The 15514-nt window shown below is 47.2% G+C and overlaps 1 protein-coding gene across 2 annotated transcripts in view; it reads right to left on the bottom strand.

The window, feature by feature from the left end:
• HECW1 (HECT, C2 and WW domain containing E3 ubiquitin protein ligase 1) overlaps positions 1–15514 on the bottom strand; it is a 385512-nt gene that overhangs the window by 198305 nt on the left and 171693 nt on the right. For both annotated transcript variants that reach the window (XM_045564487.1, XM_045564486.1), the window contains one exon: positions 14427–14534. In XM_045564487.1, coding sequence (XP_045420443.1) covers positions 14427–14534 — 108 coding nt within the window. The remainder of the gene's footprint in view (positions 1–14426; positions 14535–15514) is intronic.

Here is a 15514-nt window from a genome sequence, read left to right as displayed (position 1 = left end):
GAGAAATGAGGAGCCCTCACACGCCATCCCACAAAAAGCGAGAAACAGCGTGTGCCTTTCCACCACATGTTGTCTGGCATGCGCAGGCCGCTTGGCTGAAGGGAGGTGTCGTCTTGGGGCTCTCCAACACATCTTATTCTGGGTGGGCTCAGAGACGAGTCTCTAGCCGATGACCGAGCACTGGCTGGACGTGCGGAGGTGGGAGAGGAGGGAGAAGACTTGCGTGAGTGGGAGGTGTTCCAGGGGCTCTTCAGTCCAAGCAAGGGGAACATAATTAACTAGAAAACAGTTCTGGTCAGTCATGCACACCCCATGTTAACTCCTTCCTTACTTCTACTCTGCCTCTAAGCAGCAGGAACCATGGGCTTTAAGAAATGCTTCCTGTCATGTGTTCAGCTATGCTTGGTGCTGCTCACCGGTTTGGAGTGTCCTGTAAGCTTCCCGTTACCCTCCCACCTGTCTTCTTAGATCTGTGGAAATTCATGTGTCATTGGAAGGTTTCACAGGACACCTCCCCATCTTTTAGTCGTGTTTTGGGTTCTTCTGCCTCCTTTCCTGCCCTCAGTCTACAACAGCAGCATGGTTAATCATGTTCTTCTTTTTCCTCTCCTACGGGGTCTTAGAGCTCTGCCAGCAAACGGAGCCACCAGCAGTGCAGACAGAGAGTGCTGCGGGGGCCGAACCCACCAGAAGCTGCAGCCAGGAGCCGAGCTGGCGACTGAAGACAAAGTCTTGCCCTGTGCTGGGAAGGAGGCTGGATCTTCTTTCAAGAGTCCATTTGCTTCGTGGGTGTCTAAGCCAGTCTGGGTTGCTATAAAAGCTACCACGGACGGGGCAGCTTCAACAACACCTATTTCTCACAGTTCTGAGGACTGAGAAGCCCAAGATCAAGGTGCTGGTGGATGGGTGTGGTTTCTAGTGAGAGCTGTCTTCCTGGTTGGCAGATGGCCACGTTCCTTCTGTGTCCTCACAGGGCAGAGAGAAAGATCATGTGTCTCTTCCTCTTTTTATAAAGGCATTAATTCCATTATGAGGACCGACTCTCATGACCTAATTCAACCCTAGTTATGTCACAAAGGCCCCTTTTCCAAATACCATTACATTGGGGATTAGGACTTCCACATGCAAATTGGCAGGGGGTTTTGTGAGGGGACACAAGCATCAGTCTGTAGTAGTGAAGTTGTAATGTCACCATAGTCACTTCATCTGTGTCAAGTACCCAGACTCCCATTTAACTGGTTCTAATATTTTAATGTTCATTTTTTATATTGAGTTTGCCTGAAATGTATTTTTCTCCAATTTGGGAACTGCCTGTGATTAGGCTAGTATTAATAGAAAAGGTAAGGCCAATTGTAGATTATTTTGACTACTATTTTTCCCATTTTCCCACACTTTTTTTGTATTTTCCTTCTATTGATTGTTTAAAAAGAATCTATGTAATCTACTCTTCCCCCCTGAGAAATATTTCATATTCTTTTAATATTTATCCTTTCCATTTATAGAGAGTTAATTTTCACTAGAAATTCATGTTCGGTGTTATAAAAAACTCACACTGTAAAATAAGCCTCTGTTTTGTTTTTCAGAGGTAAATACTAATGGGAAGGGGGAGAGAGAGAGACAGAGGGGGGAGGAAGAGAGAGAGGTTGACTAAGAGGTTTTAGATATGAAGAATAGAAGTCCCAAGAAAAGGCTGAGTCTATCAGGTCAAATTTCTAGACTATGAATAAACAGGAGTGTTTCACACGCCATTCTCTGGTAGAGGGGGCAGTAGTTATAAGTGCATTTCCCCCAAGGGCATGGGAGGCGTAATGACACAACATGTCCCTTATAAGGTGAGGTCTCTGGTTGGAGTTTTAGGCTCATGGGCCTTGAGTAACCTGGAAAAGACTGGTATTCATTCTGGTGATGCTGAAACAAGATGATTTTCTCCTTTTTCTTTCCTGCTTTTTGGCTGCCCACTTCCTTCAGGTACCACAGCTGGCAACAGCAATGTAGGCTTAAACATGGACCAGGCTCTGCAAACCCTGGTTTTGATTGAAAAGATGGAAATGAGACTTAGATTAGCAGCTACTGCAATGGATGAGGAGCTGCTTGTGCATAGATTTTGTCGGTGTTGACAAATTTTGCAATATTCTTAAAAATTTTTTTTTTCTGTTTAGAAATAGGGTCTCATTATGTCACCCAGGCTGGAGTGCAGTGGTGTGATCACAGCTCTGTGTAACCTCAAACTCCTGGGCTCAAGTGATCTTCCTACTTCAGCCTCCTGAGTAGCTGGGACTACAGGAATGAACCACCATGCCCAGCCAATTTCTTTTTATAGATGGGGTCTTGCTATGTTGCCCAGGCTGGGCTCAAATTCCTGGCATGAAGTGACCCTCCCACCTTGACCTCCCAAAGCACTGGGATGACCCACCATGCCTGGCCAAGGGTTTTGCAATATTTCTGGGTACCATATTGACTCTGGAAATTTGGGAAAGTGGGATACATGAGACAGTGAAGTCTGGATTAACAAGTTTTGGGGAGAGGTTTGTACATTTATATATTTATTTGGACTCCGAACTCCTTTCTGGTTGTCCAAAGATGGTGGGACAATGTGGCTGGCATCATTTGAAAAGGGTCTTTTAATTGGCTAGAGACCTGTCTTAGCTAGCTGACGTGAGAGAGTCCTGGGGGCAACCTCTGAACTGGTCGTAGGTAGATAAGGTGTGCAGGAGCAGCGCCAAGTACCCAGGAAGGCACACATGGCCTGTGAGCAGGACTCCTCAAGCTCCGTGGATCTCCGCCCTCACCAAGAACAGCTGCGGCTGTGCACAGTCACCCACGGGGCTGAGAGGCGCAGCAGGTCAAAAGAGAGAAGTACAGTCGGCCCTCCCCATTGAGGGTTTCCACATCTGTGGAATCAACCAACTGAGGATCTAAAATATTTTTTAAAGATAAAAAATAACACAACAATAAAAATAGTACAAATAAAAAACAGTGCAGCATAACAACTAATTACACAGTATCGACATTGTGTTAGGTATTCTAAGTAATTTAGAGATGATTTAAAATATATAGGACAATCATGTGTACGTGATATGCAAATACTACACCATTTTATACAGGATACTTGGGCATCCATGGATTTTGGTATCCTCCCGGGTCCTAGAAACAATCCCCCGTGGATACTCAGGGACGACTGCAGAAATTAGGAATGAAATGGAAAAAGGGAAAAGTCCCCCTTTGCACTGCTCTTCTAGCGTCCGCTTCCCGGCCCCAAGGGACGGGGAAGAGTGGCTATGCTGGGTGGCCAGACATCCTGTGTTTGGCAGAAGGCAGAGTCCTCTGCGTCAAAGGTGATACCTTGCTGCACCTCCTTATTACAAGAAGTTAGATAGGTCAGTTGACGCCATTCCTGCCCTGTGGCACATTCTTGCCATGAGTCTGACCCAGAGACCATCTGGCCCCCTCTCTCTGCCATATTTCTCTGTCTCTTCCTCTAGAAGGGACACTCAGCTTTTTAGGCTCAGGGGCCATCTGTGGGAAAGTTAAAACTTCACGGCTGTTGTCCTTGGGCATGAATCTCATGCTTCCTGCACTGGGATACAGACCACCAGCTTAATTAATTCATTAATTAATTGAATACATATTTATTAAGCCCTCTAAGGGGATATGCTACTGGCCATAAAAAAATCTTTTAAAATGTTATCTAGGTATTGAAATTATGGGTGATTTTTACTTTGATCTTTTCCTCAAATTTTCTAAAGGGAATAAGTTATACTTTCATAAATGCATATATAAATGGAATCCATGCATACATAACAAATACATCAAAATGCAGGGGACTCTGGATTTATGTGCAAGGAAGTGACTGAAACCCCGGGTATCCTCTGTCTTTTAATGTGATTTTCTCTACAGCTTGTTAAGGTGGGGCATTCTGAGCTCCCACCTGGAACCGTCTGGCTGGGAGGAAGGCTGTATGTTAACCATCTTCACCTTCCCTCCAGATGGCCTTTTTTTGGTAGAGTTTGTTATTAAATCTATTTTTACCACCATCCTCTTATCATAGATTTGGTAGCCCAGGGATGCCTGTGTTCTCACTCCGATGCCCAAAGAATCCCCTTGCCAGTCACACAGGGAGGTAAAGACCCCAGGAATGACTCCTACTGTCCAGTGTGTAAGTCCGTACCCCAGCCCTCCATGGGGCCAGAAGTTTGCACAGAACTCCCACCTTAATAGTGGGAGCCCTACTGCCTACTTCGGTCTTGTCGGGACATCAAGGTGGCTAATGGGCAGGCTCTGAAGGCAGACAGCCTAGGTTCAAATCCTGGTCCCATCGTTTGCTACCTGTGAAGATTGCACTGGCTGCATTTTCTTCCTGTGCCTCAGGTTCCTCATCAACAAAAAGGACAAAGGGTAATATCTGCCATCTAGGGTTTTCATGAGGATTAAATGGGGCAATATATTTCAAGTGCTCAGAGTGATGCCTGGCACATCGGGAGAGCTCAGACAAGGTTAGCTGCTGCTATTGCTATTATTATTCCTCTACTTGGGACAATGGCCTTACCCCAGACGATGGCCCAGGGGTTGGATCTTGTAGCTCACATACAGAGCCCCTGGGGTGAGCACAGCAGCCACCTTCACTCCTGTCCCCTACGTCTGTCTGTCTTAATTGGACTCCGTGGAGATGAGCTGGCCTTGCCCTTCAGACGCTGCCTCACCCACCTGGCTGCAGGTGCAGCACACCGTCCTAGTTAGGTCAGCGTCCCTTGTCTGCCCCACTTTCTCACCTGCCACACTTGGCCTCTCACCACCGTCCCCTGCCACAGGCCTTTGGAGAAAGCCGTCATGTGTGCCCAGCAGGCCCTTCCTCCTGTTGGAGCCCCGTCTGAGGACAGAGATGGGGGGGCCCCAGCAAACCTGGCTGAGGGTGTGAGCTCCACGTGTCTGTGATTTGAGCAACAGAGATCCATTTTGCATGTAGTGTGGCTTTGAGCGGGGAGAAGAGAATCTATTTTTCTATGAGTTCTGATTTTACTCTGCCATGTCTGTACGGGGGAAAATCACTCCCAAGTTCTTCCAGCTTATTCTTCCCATTTCCCTTCTTATTAGGAAAAGCAGCGCTGTCAAGTGGTCAGCAGAAACGCACTTCTCCCTGTCTCCTCACCCCTCCTGCACCTGCCACCTGCCCGCCCACACCGCTGGCCACCCCGCCCCGCAGTGGTCAAGGGCTTCTGGGAAAGGGTCCTCTCGTCTGCTGTCGTCTGGATCCTGCTCCCTCTGCCTGCTCCCGGGCCTCAGCCCAGCAAACTGCCCTTCCACGTCCCATGTCCCCGACATCCGCGCGGACTCTCCCACCGTGCTGATAGGCACAGCAGGTAGCCCTGGGCTCAACTCCCAGCTCCCCCCCACCAGCCCCGAACCCCAGGCAAGTCAAGCCACTGCGCCGCTCACAGAGTAAGTTTCTCATCAGATACAGCAGTAATGACAGCCACCTCATGCTGCTCTTGTCAACATGAAACAAAAGGATGTAACATCCTGGCCAAGGAGTTGGACACCTTCAAGCACCAGTAGACGAGAGTTCTTATTTTTGTGTCTCCTTCCACTGTGATCTGTCCAAGCCCCACCCTGACCTATAAAAGACCTCCCTTTGGGCCTATTCCTGGTGCTGCGCCTTCCCAGGGCCACTCTAACTCCAGCTGTCCCACGCCTCTCCTCTATCAATGCACAGTCACCAGCCACTCCAGTGCACCCAGGCCTGAGCAGTTTCCCGGGACGCAGGACGGTTAGGGCCAAACCAGGAGAGCGCCAGCAAACCAGGAAGAACTGGGCACCCTACCCTTTAGCCTGCAGTTTTTCTCATTAACTCCCTGAATTATTTTGACAAAGACCACAGCCCCCGGCTGGCCGCCCTCGGCAGGCACGCTCTGGCCACATCGCCCCTGGTTCCTCGCAGTGCCCAGCAGGTCGTGCCGACCGCAGCCCTTGATGGTTTCTCCTCCCTTGGCTTCCAGGGCCTTCTCTTTTTGGTTTCCCACGTGTTCTGGTTACTTAACAGTTTACAACAGCACTTCATTGTTATTTCTCCAAGTTCTGTGAGGTGTGGGCTCAGCTGGGCAGCTCTCTTGGGGTCTCACATGCTGTTGATTGACAGCAGCTAGGGCTAGGCCTCTGCTCTGGCCTCTGGCCTGGGTGGGGACGGCTGGAACCTCTAGGCAGACTCCTCTCACTTAGCCCTGCACGGGGCTAGCCTGGGCTACCCCAGTATGGCTGTCCCGGGGCTCTGAGAGCCTGTGTCCCAAGAGGTAGGAAGTGGAAACTTCCAGTGTATTGAGGCTTGGACTGGAAGCTGGCACCATACCACTGCAGTGTGGAAACCAGCCCAGGGTCACAGAGCCCACCCAGGATCAAGCAAGGGGGACCCGCCTAGCAATGGGAGGAGTATCGAGGGATTTGTGGCCATCCTCCATCGGCCACACTCCGTGATCTCTCTTTGTGCTCTTCCTCCTCCTCCCCCTCCTCCCTGGGAGTCATCCTCAGCTCTCCTCTCCCCACAGTCCGTATCAGTCGCCTTCACATTTAGGGTCTAGCAGAATAGCATGGATGCTCATTGAAAACGAAGGCTCTTGCCTGTAGAATCTGCACGTCCACCAACCGCCCCAGTGACTCTCCTGCTGTTTTCTGCAGGCCACGCTTAGAGAACCACTTCACACTCTCCTTCCCACCCCCACTCCCAGCACCACTTGCCTGCTGCCCCTTCCCGTCTGTTTCGAAGCCAGGTCCTTCTCCCAGGCACGGTGCCCAGGTAACTGCCTGCTGCACCTTTCAGTCTGAGCTCCGTGTCTCCAGCCCCACGTTAGCCCCGCTGTGTTCTCAGTCCCCCAATGCCCTGTGCAGAGGGTTCTCCCTCCACCCTATCGTGTCCCCGAGCGCATGTCCCGCCCTTCGCAAACGCACCGACCTTACCCCCAGGCTGCTTTCTAATTCAGTCTCTTGCATTTTTCTCATTCCAGGTGCTCCTTATCTCTTCCTGCTTTTACGTCATACTTTCTTGGTGGTCTCAGGCCTCCAGCATCAGCACCCTATAGTCTGCACTCTAACTGCTGCTAGGATGAAACTTCTAGAATGCAAGTCTAACCAGGGTGCCTCCTCTACTCAAAGCATTTCAATAGCTCTGCATGCTCTGTATCCCACGTCTAAACTACCTGGAACCTCTGACCCCAGGCTCCTTCCCCGGAATTTTTCTTTTTCAATTCTGTCTCACCCACTTCAGCCTCAGTGCCCCCTGCCTGCCCCGACCCCAGCCATCTCCTGCTCACCTTTGTCCTTTGCAAGAGCTTCCCCCGCCACCCGGCCCCTAGGCCAGTCCTGCCTTCCCACTGGCCAAGTTCCTACCTTGGTGGTGATCAAGTCCTCGCCCCAAAGCTGGGCTAGGGTTCCTTTTCATACTGTTTCACAGGAGGCACAGGAGGAAGCATGCACTTGTCTCCCCTAGTGTAATGCCAGGGCCTTGGCATCTAGATCCGAGTCCCTGGAGACCAGCGCAGTCCCCAGCAGGCCTCCAGCACGGTGTGGTTAAGAGAAGCAGGTGAGTCTGTTCTCGCACTGACTTGGCAACTCAAGCTTAATCCAGAAAAGTCTCAGTTTGGGTTAGTAGGGCCTTGGCCATTTATTTGTGTTGACTAAGAGTTTTCATCTCCTTGGGAGAATCTGCCATATTAATATATCCAAGTAGAAGCTGGCACTATCCTTTTGTACTGCTGCGAACCTGAATTGAATGGTCTGGTTATATCTTTCCGGTTATTTTCTAGAATAATGTCTGGTCACTGTTTGTTATTTAATCTGAGAGACTGAGACCCCCATGGACTGCAGGTCAGTTTCGAGGCCCCCAGATGTAATGAAATCCTTGACGTGGTGAGAAGTGATTGTGTCCCACAGTTCGGCTCCTCCTGCTGGCTGGGCCAGGACGAGCCGGCCGTGTCTCCTCACTCTGCGTCCTGTGTGCCCACCGGGGCCCCTGGCCCCCACTGCCACCCCCACTGACTCATTGGCCATGTCTCGGCAGAACCGCTGCACCTGCATGTGGGCCCCTGGCCCCTCTCAGTCCCAGGCCTGCACTCTGTCCACGCTGCAGACCCAGCTGGGGTGGCTGAAGGCCGGTACGTTTCCTGTAAGTTACCTTGCGTGAATAGTCCCCCAATCCATTTTTATCACGCCATCCTAAAACTCTTAGTTTTAGAAAACTTTTAGAAAAAGTAATAAATGATTTCTCAACCTACATAAAAGTCTAAGTGCCTCGCTCTTTCACAAACTTCTCAGCTTTGTCCTGAATTCCAGCCTCAGTGCCCGACCTGCCCTCCCTGCTGCACCCCTCCGTCCTGCTCTTTAATCACTGTGACGTCCTTTCTACATGCCATTAGCATGCAAGGTGTGTACCAAATATGTGATATCACATACTAGCATCAAAGGGACAAAGTTATTGCTGTCTGACTATTTCCAGCCCTCTCACTCTGGGCTGCTACAGAGGGAGGATTACAGATTGGACAGCTTGGGCTCCTTCCTCTACCTCCCAGGGGGCTTCTGGCTCGTGAGATTACTTCTTTTAGGCTTTTAAAGCAAAATTGGAAGGAAATGGGGAAGGGAAGAGCAGCATGAGTCTGAGAGAGGACCAGAGGTGGGTTTACGGGGAGGGCGAGGTGGGAGGGACACAGATGGAAGAGGAAGAATCTCAGGAGTGTTTCTGTGAACTGTACATTCTGTTCTCAAAATTAAGAAGCACAAAAACATAAGCAATGCTGAAATTACTGTATGACTGCTACACGGTGCAGTTTTAACCGTGATTTCACTTCAGCATAGTATTGCACTGGGTGGGCAGTTGCGGGGGGTCATGGTTTCCATGGAGTTAGATGCTGAAAATAAGATGACACAATAATATAAATGCCCATCATCCTGCAGATATGTGTGCGGAGCCAACTTGGTCCTACGAGAAAACCTGTGAAGCAGTATCACTGTCACCGCTTTATGGTGCTCAGTTTTGTGGTCAGTCACCCCAGACTTAACCTTCTTACGGGCTCAGAGCCCTCAGAGCCCCAGTGTTTACTGTGGCACAAATCGAGCACCTCCTTGGAAACAGCAAAACAGAGGTTGAAAACGGCAGCCCACGGTGCAGTCCTTAGCCACACGGCGCTAAAGGCAGAGCAGTCCTGGTGAAAACATGCCCAAATTCAAATAAAAAACTCTAACAACACGTCACCTTAGCTATCTGAACTGTGGCCTGACCAAGCCCTGTGTCTAGTCACGGAGCCGGTTCTCTGGCCCCAGCAAGCTTGCCCTGGCTCTGGCTGCATGGCCTCAGGGGCACGGCACACCCAGAACGCTAAGGAAGGAAGCCAGGGAGCCCCCTGGAGTCCTGCTTTTCCTCTCATGTCCTTCGGTCTGCCAAGGATTTCCCCACAGAAAACTCTCCGCATACAGCCGTTCAAGTCACAGTTGTCACCAAGACACCAACTTGTCCGTTTCCAGAGCAGAAATCAAAGCTGAACGCACATTCCCGCCCTGACTCCTTTCGCTGCGCCACCTGCGACCCTAATTCAAAGCCCTCTGCTCACTGGGGGCCTGCTGTCCCAGACTCACGGCTGGGCGTGTCACCTGTGCTCCCAGTTCATCCTCATGGGACCACCTTGTGGGAACGTACCACCTTACTTTCATTTTACAGATGATGAAACAGAATCTCAGAGTCCAAAGGGCCACGCTGGGAGTGGGGGGTGTGGTGCCCACAAGCCACTGTGGTCAAGATGCTGCATCTCACTTGGGAGCCACCCGCTGAAGCTCAGTGAGGAGGAGGATTCCGACTGTCCCCACCTGTGTGAAGCTCACCTGACCCTGTTCAAGGAGGTGTCATTACAAATGTTCAGCAGGACCAGTTGCTTAGATTTTCTGTTACGTATAATTGGGGCCACTGTGTGTTTTCTAAATTTGGGATGATGATTTGAAGGGGGTTAACACCATTGGTCCCTTCCGCCATGTGCAGACCCAGCAAAAGGCGCCACCTTTGAAGCCGAGTGGGCCCTCACCAGACACCAGATCTGTTGGTGCCTTGGGACGGACGTCCCCACCTCCAGAACTGTCTTCATAAATTACTCAGTTTGGGGTGTTTTGTTACAGCAGCCTGAACAGACTAGACAGAAGTAGTGATGGGAAAGGATTTGGAACTGATGTGCGGAAAAGGGGTTTGAGGGACGTTCTTCTGATAAATGTGGGGAATTATGAAACCAGAGCAGGCAGCCATCTGGTGTGAACCCAGGTCAGATTTCCACACTCGGAAGTGAGGGTGGACATGAGCTGAATCTGCAGACTGACCCAAGACAGACCGGACCTGGGGACTGGTGGGGCTGACCAGGGGACAGGACTCTAAAGCAAGACACAGAAGTCGAAAAGGACTCCAGATTCCTCATCTGTCTGGATAGCTGTGAGCAGACAGGGCCCACGACAGTGATGAGAAACAAGGGTGGGTGGAGAAGCGACGCCCCTTTGAGCATGGTCTCTTTTTGCTGTAATCAAAGGCCACTCTGGGCGTGCTGCTCAGTTCTTCTTACTAAAATTTGATGATCAGGGAGATACACAGAGAGGATCTGGGCCAGAGATCAAGACACAGATGTCTTCTTTTCAGGATCACCCCATTTCCCCAGTGTTTCTGGGCAACCCCAGCCCTGATTTTGAGGGACTTCTGATAGGAGTACGCAATCAACAAGGACTGTGGCAACTCCTTCTGAAGGTGAGGCTTGCCTACTGAGCCCCGCTGCATGTATTAAAAAGTAATAATTGAGTTACTACAACAATACAGTATTGTAAGATTTTATCAGGGTGGGTAAAGTTAAAATTTCACCAGCTCTATCTTTTGCCAGGGTTAAAATTTCCATCTTTACAGTTTTCATGTTACAGCAATTATTACTACAGTCCAATAGCCAGGTGCCCGCTAGAGAAAAATCATGTCAGAGAACAGGAAATGATTCAGGCCTTATTTTCTTTTGTATTTTATCAAGCATGTAAGTCCTTGGAGAGTACAGAAAACATTTGTTTAGAATACTCCTTATTTGGTGGTACTTTCAAAATCTGATTTAGTCAGACCATTAAAAAATTGTATAAATGAATAACAATTACCTACTTCTAAATTGAATCATTACCCCAAAGGAAATGTGCTATTAGAACATTATAGACTCCAGGTCATCTGAAATATACCTCCACTCTCATTAAAAAAATAATAAAAGGAAAATATACAGAGACAAATAGAAAACAAAAATAAAAGGGAAACTTCATTCTATTTCATTATTTTAATTTAATCCCCAGGTAGAAAGAATGACCTTCTGTCATACTTCAATATTGAAAATCTAGCCAGTATTTAATGTCTGCAAAATTATTTTTAATTTAAAGAGAGCATAATGCACAAGCTAGATTAATGTGTTTATTACTACTGCAAGACTGCAAAGAATCTTTTTTGAGATTCAGAGCAAAAACTTTTGTAGCCTTCTGGACAACGGGTTGGATTCTGCATTTTTATTAAAGCAAGAAGACCTTTGATGCTTTGGTGTGTTAATGCAGAGTAGCCAGACCAGAACGTTTTGTACACCCATCTCTCCCTACGTGTTAATCTGGCACCTTCTCAAGCATACGTTTTTGAAAATGCAAATTATTTCACATAAAATACACAAATTTATATAGCATATGATATACAATTTTAATATATTCAAACTCCAAAAGCTATAATTCACTATAGAATTTTAATTTATTTAATTTGTAAGTGTGTCCTGAGTTAATATTCTAATCCTTTGCAAACTCAATTAAACTTTGGCTTGATAAACTTTTACTCTTTTGATACATTATGTTATATTAGTATTGAATCATTCATTCTTAATGTATTGATTACTCATTTGATACGTTTGCAAAATGTAAATATCTACTCTTTCCATTTCATGTTTATACACTTTCCCAAAACATGGGAACATTGCTAGTCCAACAGGAATATTGAAGACCAGAATTTTCTCCAGTTAGCACAAGAACATTTTTATAATGTCATTTTTCTAAAGTATTCAACTTTCAGTTATTTTGAATATGCTCTTTGCAAGCCATGTCTTTTATAGGGCACTGCTATTGGCCAAGTGTGAGTATGCTTTCACTGAATTATGTCAATGCTTACATGTTATGAAAAGCTGATTTTATATTACAGTATCTTTCTAATAATACTTAAAGTATATTTCAAACTGCTAATGAAGACAATTATATGAAATCGTTTGTTATTTGAGACAAATATATAGGAAATGTTCTATATACGCCACAGAAATTTTAAAAAACTGCTTTGAAAGGAATGGCACTATTGCTGGATTAATTTATGACACAAATTCCCCCCTTTTAGCGTGTTGGCTCATGCAAATGAGGAGACAGTCAGGAGATCTTATACTGTGAAAGTGTAGAAGGGGCATGACTTTATGGAATAGGGTCACTGGCTCTTGGCTTTGAGTTAGGTATAGTGAAATTCCACCCTGAGGTTTCCTTTTTCTTAATATGTATCTCCCTTCCTGTAAAAAGATAAAAACTTGCAAGTTGTGCTTGTGCAACATTGAGAGCTGCTACTGTACTTTGGCCCTAAATTGAGTCCTTGTGTCTATTTCTCAATTAGAATCCAAGGGAAGAAAATAGGTGCATAGTAAGAAAGGAAAAACTCTCCTATGAAATTTCCAATTTAGACTGGTGTGTACAGTCGATTATTACATCAAACAATCATTGCTAATGTGAGTTTTTATCATTTCTGTTCTTATTGGAATTTAGGAGGTTTATATTAGGTACCACTTGTTGGAGCCATCCTTACACTCAAAAAGCCCATGTTTCTTATGCTCAGTGATGCTATTTGTGGGGATGGGGAGAGATCAGGATGGGCAGGGCGGAGGGAGTCGGCAGGGGAGGATGGTGAAGGAGGGCTGAGGGCTGAGGGCTGAGGGTGAGTTTGTGCTGGGGCCTGGAAGCCGGGCACAGAGATTTCAACTTATACGGCGGGAAAGGGGGAACACGAAGATTTGGGGGAGACGGTAGCAGAATTGGATTTAAGGCATTTTGTCTGCTATCAGTGTGCAGGATGGATTAGAGAGGAGAAAAGCCAGAGTCAGGGAGATAAATATGAAGGGAACAAAATTCTCTGGTTGGGAATTTTATTCTGCCTATCTATGAATACCTCAAAGCCAAGGGCCAGCAACCACATCTCATAAAATCATGTCCCCTCTGCACTCTGATAGCATAAAATGTCCTCATTGTCTATTCATTCTGCACAAGCCAACACAACAAAGAGGTATTGATATCATTGCTGGGAGCAAAGACACCGTAAGTTTGGAAAGAAGACAGACACCAGGCCTTTCATTGTCACTTCTATAGTTCTTGGAGTATAGTAAGTCTTACAAAGTATCTATCAAGTGAATGAATGAAAATAAGAGCAAATGAAAATGCTTAAGGATATAGATTTTTCTGGATCACAAGGCAAATGACAATGGGTAACTTCAGATGCCTAGCCTTGTACGTTTTCCTCTGGGAGCTGGATAGCTGCAGTAACAGACTATTCCATTTCCTTTCAGACACACTACATTGAACAAATACCTGCTAAGAACCAGAGAGTGGATGAAGGGGTTTGTCCATGGCAGCACTCTATCATACCCAGTGGACAAGAAGGAGTTATGGACTAAAAGTAATCTGTGCATTCCTTCAGCAGGCAAATATGAATCCCAGACAGGTGTGCCCTCAGGCAATGAGACATATACCAGTGGGGGACCCATAGAAAAAATCTTGTCATAACTCTGAAAATGTTTTATTTTCAAAGACAGGAGAAAATTTGAGCAAATATCTCAACAAGATACATGATAACAAGTTTATATATCCAGAAATGTCAGTAGATCAAAAACTAAAGAAACAGGTTGGCGGTGCTAAGCTGCCATCCCCATCCTGAGGCGCTGTAGCTAGAGCGAACGGTCGGGGGAAAATGTGGAGCATCGCCAGCATGTTGGGGCCATGGGCAGGGAGTCTGGAAGGATTGGCTCAAACAAAGGCAAACTGGAAGACAGGCTACCTGTTGAGAAGGCAGGTCTAACTACCGCAAAGTGGAGACCACCTCAAGGAGCCCTGGAGTGAGTTAAGGGCCATGAGCCAGAGGGTCTCAAGTCCAGGGGCTTCTGAGTATGAACCAAACTTTTCTTGGTATTAAAGGAGTGGCCCTCTGCTTGGCTGTCATCCAATTGCTCTAGACCTCACTACTCACTACTGAAAATATTTTTAAGGATCTCGTTCTATCCACATCTCTCTTTTACACGGCACATTTGCCAGTGGAGGCAGTATGACAGAACAAAGAACAAAGCAGTCGAATTCTGCTTCAACCAAGTTTGCCAAGCAACAAGAATGGTGAAAGTACTCACGTTCCACAAAGTAAGAGCTGGCATCGATCTTCCAGATGATCTGGCCCCGGTGAGAACCATTGACTCCACGGTTCTTATAGTCCAGAAAGTTTTCGGACAAGACCTCATCTATATCCCCGGAAGAAGAAAGCAGAGTAGAGAAATAGATCAGTCAACAGCATACTTAGCACAAAAAAAGGAAAAGAGCAAAGGATATGAATGCCGCCTCCAGCTCAACAGAAGAAAAAGCACCTGGAATCAGAGAATCCGAGAGCTGGAAGCAGCGGGGCAAGGTGGCTCACACCTGTAACCCTAGCACTTTAGGAGGCCAAGTCAGGAGGATTGTTTGAGGCCAGGAGTTTGACACCAGCCTGAGCAACATAACAAGACCCCCATCTTTACAAAACAAAGAAAAATTAGCTGGGCATGGTGGCACGCAGCCTGTGGCCCCAGCTACTTGGGAGGCTGAGGCAGGATGATGGCTTGAGCCCAGAAGTTTGAGATTGCAGTGAACTATTATGAAGCCACTGAATTCTAGTCTGGGTGACAAAACAAGACCCTGTTTCAAAACAAACAAACAAACAAACAAAGAAACAAAAGAGAGCTGGAAGCATCACAAGACAGCATCAGGACCAAACTCTTTTTAATGAAGGAGTCTCCTCCCCGCCCACAACAGTCCTGGCAAGAGATCATCCAGGTGGTTCTTGAACACCTCCAGAAACAGGGAAATAATTATTGCTACAGCTCTTCATTTCACTTTTGAATAGCTCTCACACGTGTGAAATCTCAGTGTAAGAATCTTCCTCCTAAAGCTTCTACAAGCTGATCCCTGTTTGAGACTGAGGATGAGACATGAAGAAAATGTCCAATTGCGCTTTCCATTTGGTGCCCAGTTCTCACAGATGCCTCCCCATACCATCTCCTCTCCCACCCGGGCATCATAATCGACCTATACATGGGACTCGGCCATAAACTTAGCCATCCCTCCCTTCACGCACTCACACATTCACTTGTTCATTCCACGGACGCTGGGGAAGATGCAGTGGCCACGGTATTGGGTGAAACCAACATGGTCTCTTCTGAGTTAAAGCTTCTCACAAACAATTGAG

The sequence above is a fragment of the Lemur catta genome, chromosome 11 (assembly GCF_020740605.2).
Source record: "Lemur catta isolate mLemCat1 chromosome 11, mLemCat1.pri, whole genome shotgun sequence".
Taxonomy (NCBI): domain Eukaryota; kingdom Metazoa; phylum Chordata; class Mammalia; order Primates; family Lemuridae; genus Lemur; species Lemur catta.
This window is presented reverse-complemented; position numbering and strand designations above follow the sequence as displayed.